This window comes from Mya arenaria, chromosome 16 (assembly GCF_026914265.1).
Source record: "Mya arenaria isolate MELC-2E11 chromosome 16, ASM2691426v1".
NCBI lineage: Eukaryota > Metazoa > Mollusca > Bivalvia > Myida > Myidae > Mya > Mya arenaria.
This window is the reverse complement of record NC_069137.1, coordinates 37,435,717-37,442,903: the sequence shown is the minus strand read 5'-3', so window position 1 is coordinate 37,442,903 and position 7,187 is coordinate 37,435,717. Positions and strand designations below refer to the sequence as shown.

Sequence of the window (7,187 nt, the reverse complement as noted above, 5' to 3'; positions counted from 1 at the left end):
GGGGTTTTAAATGGTGCATGGGCATACTACTTTCATAAAGCACCACAAACCATCAAACAATTGCGCCAGAGAAGCTTTCATTGGGAAATGGATCTATCGAGTCTATGGTGATCTATAACAAGTGCATTTTTAACAATTTCCGAACATGCTTGGAAAGAAGAGATGACCAACTTCCACAGATCGAATTCGATGCCAACAAGTGTGACTGGAATTAAGACTTGACAGTCTGTTTATACGAGGAGTTTACACAATGTAGCAGCAATATTTCTATATTGAAACTCATTGTTGATCGTGTTTGTTTATACCTCAAATGGATTTTCGTCACCAATCTCCCGATGGGCAATACATGTGAATCCAGCAGTCTCCAAGTTCGAATGCCCAACGTTAATTTCGGCAAGAACTTCCCCGACGGTAGATGGGTTGATAACTGACTTCGTACACCGTTTTGAAGGGCCATGGACGCATTTTTCTACCATCACGGCGGTCACTTTGGCCGCCGCCATGTTTGCTTTAACGATCGTTACTTCGGTATATTTTCTAATGCCTCAGTTAAATGCTACATGTACAAGTAGAAGTTATTTTTCACAGCCTCTCTTATACCTCTGTTAGGGCATAACTACATGTACAAAAATAAGTAATGTTTCGCACCCTTTCTAATACCTCTGTTAAGGCGTAGCTACATATTCAAATGGAAGTAATGTTTCACAACCTCTCTAATACCTCTTTTAAGGCGTAGCTACATGTGCAAGTAGAAATTATGTTGCACTACGTCAAAACGACATTGGAAGAATAAATTGGGTAACAAAAGTAAAAAGAGAAATATTATTTCTATATTAATATGGATTTGGCTACGTCTGGCTATGGCAAGACGTAGGCGACATTAACTGCAATTTAAACTTCGCTTAATCAACTGTATGACTCAGGGATGGTGCGAAACCGTTAGTACATCTTCATGATGCGATCTCTATAAACATGTTAAATCCTTACTCAATACGGAACAATATATTACCATAAACCTGTCACATAATTGTTTTCGTGCGCTCGCGCGATTTAGGTGTTCAAGTCACCGGTTAAATATCGAAGTTGGCCGGCATCTTAACATAGAAAGAAATGACAGAATATGTGCGTCCTGCTTAATCAACGAGAAAAGGCTATTGTTAGCAGATGAATTTCATGCGTTTTTGATATGCCCGAGATTTCACAAAATCTTCAATACTTCTGTAAAATAGTAGCTACACAAACAAGAAGTTCTTCCATATCGGGATAGATAAATAGAGAGGACCTTAAAGGACTCATTCAACGACTAATGTGGTTGACACTTTTTGACGGTGGATTAAGGGGAATCAAATGATTTTAACCATGTCGACTGTATCTTTATCACAAACAAGTTACATCTTCAATGTCTGTTTGCAAACTTCCATGTCCCTACATTTGATAAAATATAACTTTGTTGCACCCTTCTGTGCATGAAATAACACGATTTTTCTTAAGTGGGCAGTTTGCCAAAATGCATCAAGACATTAGTATATGTCGCTATTGTTAACTGTGAATATATCTAAGACCAAGATTTAACACGCTAGGCAGTATCAGATTCCGTCACGTCGGCGGTAGACCCTTGCCTCTCTTCATTAGCGGAAGTGCGCTCCTCCAGGGCATCTGAAGCAATAAAAAGCATCTTCCGAAGCGCTAGGAGAGCTAGCCCGTGCACTGCTATCTCGGTTTCCATCTCGCTGTGATAGTTTTTCACCGGAAACACGTGGTTTGGAGGTATACCAAACGCCTCGCTGACTTGGTCAACAGCAGTCTTGACCTCTGGACGCTTGAAAACGTCGGCAAGATTTTCTGCAATTTCTTCGTGAAGCTTGTCTATTTTGGTCATGATAATCGCAAGTGGTATGCCTATACATGATAAAACAAGACTGATTTTAAGGCATAAAAGAGAACAATGTGGATACTTTAGTTGAAGAGAAACGTGTTGACCTACATGTCGATCAGTGGACGTGACAGAGGTTTGAAATTCGAAAGAAGTCAGTATGAGGACCATGTAAAGTATGGCACATCAGAACAGCCTTAATTTGCATATTATTAAATTTGTATTATCTTATTTGAAAAAAATAAAATTTTACAATGACGGATTAATTTCTGCAATAATATGTTAATATCAATAATTTGCTTATATCTATATAAGTCATGAACATCGTACCTTTTTCTAGCGCAAGGTTTTTGAGGTCGTTTAACAAGGTCATGGTCACTGCGGGAAGGTCATTTATTGTAGAAGAATCCAGCACAATAGCAACACAGTGGGCTTCCTCAGCTAACGATGGGCGGTGTACAAACCCAGGCGTCTTTGCTGATATGTGGCGCGAACAAGAGAACTGCAAGAGCATATACACGTGAACACGTGTTATTTTTACATTTTAGAACAGGGTACACATACCAAATCATAAAACAAGAGGTCCAAGAGGGCCTATGCTCCACTGGCATGGCTCTTGTGGTCATTTTCAATCCAGAGAATTGTACGTATGGGTAATAGGCAACAAATATATAGTTAAATTTTTGTGTTTGGGTTAGCTGAAAACGCTGTTCGTTCAACATCTGAGGACAGAGTGTTGTAAGCAGATCAGTTGCATGAACTATTTTAATATGTGCCAAGTAAAGGTAATCTGAGGGTAAAACATATTTGCTTTCAAAACTGTACTCATGGTCATAATTTCATTTCTGTAGCTTTAAAAATAAAAAGTTGGTATAAAAGGTCAAAGTCAAGGACATCCGAGGACAACATTGATGCTCGTTTGCATAACTGTACACATGGTCAAAATTTCATTGCCGTAGTTTTAAAAAATAAAAAAGTCTAAAGGGGTCGGGCCAGCTTTTGCCCAAGGGGCATTATTTTAAATGTTTTGCTAGACGGTCATCGTATGATGCTCCACAACGAATAGCAAAGGTATGGGCCTTGTGGTTTGAAACAAGAAGATTTTGAAAATATTTCTTAAATAAATCTCTAGGAAACTTGTGACCCCCGGGGCAGTGCCAGTTTTGACCCAAGGGGCATTATTTGAACAACCATGGTAGTGGACCACTGAATGTAAGCCGTGTTCAAAATAGCACGGATCTGCACAGCTGTTTCAGACAAAAAGGTTTTTAACATTTCCCAATTTAAGTATACCAAACCTGTGAACCCGGGGACATGGCCACTAATGACCCCAGGGGCATAATTTGAACAAACATCCACACGCAATTGTGACTTGACATGTAAACTTGGATAAAAATAGACTTCGCTCATATGGACCTGGCTAAATAATAGACTTAAAATCAAAACTGAAGACTGTATCGTGTTCACAAGCAATTGTTTACACAATAGCATTTTTATACTATCAAGGCCCATAATCTAGGCATGCATGGGCGGATCTGGCTGGTTTACGAAAGGAACCGAGCTCTAATGGAGATCTAGATACTGTACAAGTTCCATCGAGATACAACTGAAGCCTGTATCGTGTTCACAAACAATTGTTTACAGACGCACATACTACGTTCACATTACCATCGCATAAGCTCTTCTCGCCTTTGGCCAGTAGAGCTAAAATTGGGAAAGCAAATGTGTCACTCTTTTTCAGCAATGGTATTTCATAGAAGCCCCTGTTGTGAAATTACCTCAAACGACAAATTAATCAAAACAATAGCTTTAAGCTTTGCTACATATGAATTAACCGGAAGCTTCATACTATTTGATTCGTTGATGATATAATAGTACCTCAAAGGAGGAGGGAACATGACCATCTAGCAGGAAGTTAATGTTTAACGCATCCAATCCCGAATGGTCCCCGATACCTGGCGTGTCACAAAGCCTGAGGTTGAGACAAGAGCCGCCAGATTTGCGTACTGGGTAAGTTATGTACTGTAAACAATATATTAATGCGTCATGATTATCATTATGTTGAAGACAGAAACCTGTTCATTGGAATGTTCTTTGTTTGGTTTTTGTTTGGACGAATGTCGTTTTATGCATTATCATGAGCGTATACAAGGATTTCTGATTCATTTATGGAACTTTTGAATTATCAGCATCATTTAGATTATGGCCTTTAGAACCACTTCTATTTAAGACTTTTTACTTTGTTTCATTTCCAGAACAAACTTATCATATCTTAGCTTCAAAGAATAAGACAACCATCAAAAACGTTTTGTGCCATTCCGTACCTTTCTTGTGACGCTCTGCGATGAAGTACCGACGGCGGCTTTATGCATAATTCTGTCGGCGAACGGGGACATGGCGGTATTGATGAAGCTGGATTTTCCCGCGCCGACAGGGCCAACAAGTAATAACTGGAAGTCGGTTATTCCACTTCCTTTTGGTGGAGTTATTGACGCAAGCTCTTCTTTTAACTTTGAAATGTACTAAAACAGGACAAGAACCATTAACATTAAGAAAATAGCACAGACAGGTTAGAGATGATAAACTATTACAAAAACGTACATTATCCAAAACGAACGCTTCGGTCAACTTGGCGTGTACCGAAGCATTGGGACTATTATATACATCCATCAAACCAAAAATAAAACATTTTTATAGTACTTATATACCTCATCAGTGAGAGCAGGTGTTTTTTCGCCATATTCTGTGCGTGTCCGTTGATTTTCGAGGGTAATCTGCTGATGGTAAAATCCAAATTTAAGTGTGTTCAGTTTATGCTCTAGGCTGCGACATATGCTTAACATAGTTCCAGAAGAAACTTTAAGATGATTGACTTACGTTTACAAACATAATCCACTTAAATATGAGATTTTAAAGTTTGAAAATAATGGAAAGCAAGAGGAAAACCTCACCGAAAACAGCATACACTTCCATTTCCGTGACAACCATGCTTCCATTGTTTATGTCTTTGTTCGAGACGTTATTGTTATGATAAAAGTGTCCAAGAGAAATACTGCCATTCAGACTAAATGTTCCGTCGTTATTCAAAGGCACAGTGTTTGAAAAGGCTTTAAAATCTGGATATCCGAAATTTGAGCTGTCATTTGAATTACAATATATGGCTTTTGACGCATCTTTTGGTCGAAATATGTTCACAGCACGTTTTCCCGAGTACATCAATTGAAAGATGAAGGCAGTATTATCCTCGGTGTGGAAACCGACGCTGCTCTGCCAACTGACGCCTGCGTACCCACCAAATACAGAGCCATGTGGGTTGTAGAGAACTGTCACGGTCGGTCCCTGGTTGTCACACTTCCGGTGGAACACAGTGGCGGCGCAACCGTCCCTGGTTATGCTGTACAGGAGCCGGAATACTTTTGGTCCAGATCCAATAAAAGCTTCCAATTGGTCCATCTGATATTTGGTAAGTTTTCCTGTCATTCTGAAAGCCAGTTGCTATAAATATATGTTATATAAAAAGCCAAACACCTGCCGGATCATGGAATCACTGCCGTTTCGGGAACCCAGCCATTTGTAAGCCTCAAATGTCATTCTACATCGTTGATGCTGACCTGCTGTTATGAACTTGACCATTATTAACGAACATCAGACTCAGATATTACAAATTCCTATCAAGCATTTTTCCCTATTCATTCCAGTAAAGAGTTTTTAAAACCCGCTCTGTGTTAAACATATGTATTCATATGCTCGCCAAAATAAATAAACAAAACAAAACTATGATTTTGTAAATTTAAATTTGTGCATTTCTAAAAATAAAAATGAATAAAATAAGTAAATAAATAAACAATCATTTGATGTGCATATACACGTAAGCATAATGGAAATTAATATTTCATAGCATTCATCAGTGTTACATTACCTGTGTTTATGTTAATTAATTCTTTACCACCGCTGTAATTAAATCGAAAGCGAAAGTAGACTTTCAGAAATTTAGGGGACGTTACTCTTTTATGTCGTATTTGTTATATCGGTTTTACTTCTCAGAACAACTGTTGCTGTTTTCATTACGGTTTGATTATTCAAATACTTTAAGAAGACGAAATTTGAATCAATACATCAAAGACGCATCAGGATATGTTCAAGTGAGAATACATTGTTTGATCACGCATTTCGAATGATGGGGGGGGGGGGGGGATAAAAAGAGTTTTAAAGGTTTAACGTTCTAATAATTGATGAGTTGGTATACCTCGGTAGAACAATAAATTATGATATCAAGCCAGAAACATGTTACGGATTAAATAAAAAACGTATTCCCCCCAACAACTAAATTGCAGACAATAAATGTGTGGAAAATGTTCCATACACTTTATGTCAATATCTAGTGCGTAGTCGCCTTCTGTAAACCCGAGACTGGTACACTGTATTATCATGAAAACGTACACGACAGGTTTGCGCGTAAATATGTAGTGATTTTCAAGCATATTGCTTTCTTTTCAATAATCACTGCGTCTAATCAGCGACAATTCTAATTGATAAGTAAGCGAAAAATGTGTTGTTTTGCCTTGCTATATCTTGCTAACGTTTTATTTAAAAAAATAAACATATTTTATATCGGTGTTCTAACTATTTACGAACTTCAAAGCGGTTTCTCGATAACATAATAAGAAATCAAAGAAATGCGCCTATGATAAGTATCGGAAATTGTCAACATGTATCCCGAGAGCCACGGTCTTCGGGCCGAAATTAATTAACTTTGCTTTTTAGAAGAGGTATATTATATCTTTGTAATGCGTGTTGCCGTTAATGATCTATAATTGTTAGTAGTTTTGTTGTCGAAATGATCGAACATTTTGATTGGTCTCATACAATGGAACATATCGATCAAAGCCCTCTGAAACGAAACAAGACACATTATATACATATTCATGTATATATATACTTATATTTCGCAGTTTGGCATTGAGAACGTATGTATCCTATGCTGGCCAAATATTGTTTTATCAAATTTATTTATGTTTTTATTCATTATACAATTACATGCATAACATTGTGTAAGGACAAGAATACAATATTTAACTGATGTGACTCGTGGAGAAGAGCGACGTTTATCATGGTAGATACTTGGTGATATAAGGTTCAGAATTCTTAGTTTCTATTTAAAACATATTTCAGCATTCGACTTTAAATGTAGAGTTTATTTCAAATTTCTCATTGAGCAGTAATATGCCATAGTTCATTTGTAACTACAAGCAGCAGGGTCACGAACATTGCCTTAGCAAACTACTATGTCATAACCGGAAAAACGATATAAACA

At 37.7% G+C, this 7,187-nt stretch overlaps 1 protein-coding gene across 4 annotated transcripts; it reads right to left on the bottom strand.

Moving 5' to 3' along the window:
• Nucleotides 1-1,362: 1,362 nt before the first annotated feature.
• LOC128222302 (interferon-induced protein 44-like) lies at nucleotides 1,363-5,859 on the bottom strand. Of its 4 annotated transcripts, none has more exons than XM_052931272.1 (7): nucleotides 5,793-5,859; nucleotides 4,825-5,354; nucleotides 4,582-4,650; nucleotides 4,198-4,395; nucleotides 3,752-3,895; nucleotides 2,204-2,375; nucleotides 1,363-1,899 (listed from the first exon to the last, which is right to left on the bottom strand). In XM_052931272.1, exons 2-7 carry the CDS (start codon nucleotides 4,867-4,869, stop codon nucleotides 1,577-1,579), a joined length of 951 nt encoding a protein of 316 aa, XP_052787232.1. In that variant the 5' UTR covers nucleotides 4,870-5,354; nucleotides 5,793-5,859; the 3' UTR covers nucleotides 1,363-1,576. The 4 variants fall into 4 exon arrangements, with proteins under 4 accessions (XP_052787232.1, XP_052787235.1, XP_052787233.1 ...); XM_052931275.1 differs by having other exon boundaries at nucleotides 4,582-4,647; XM_052931273.1 differs by having other exon boundaries at nucleotides 4,825-5,487; nucleotides 5,793-5,841.
• Between the last annotated feature and the right edge of the window lie 1,328 nt (nucleotides 5,860-7,187).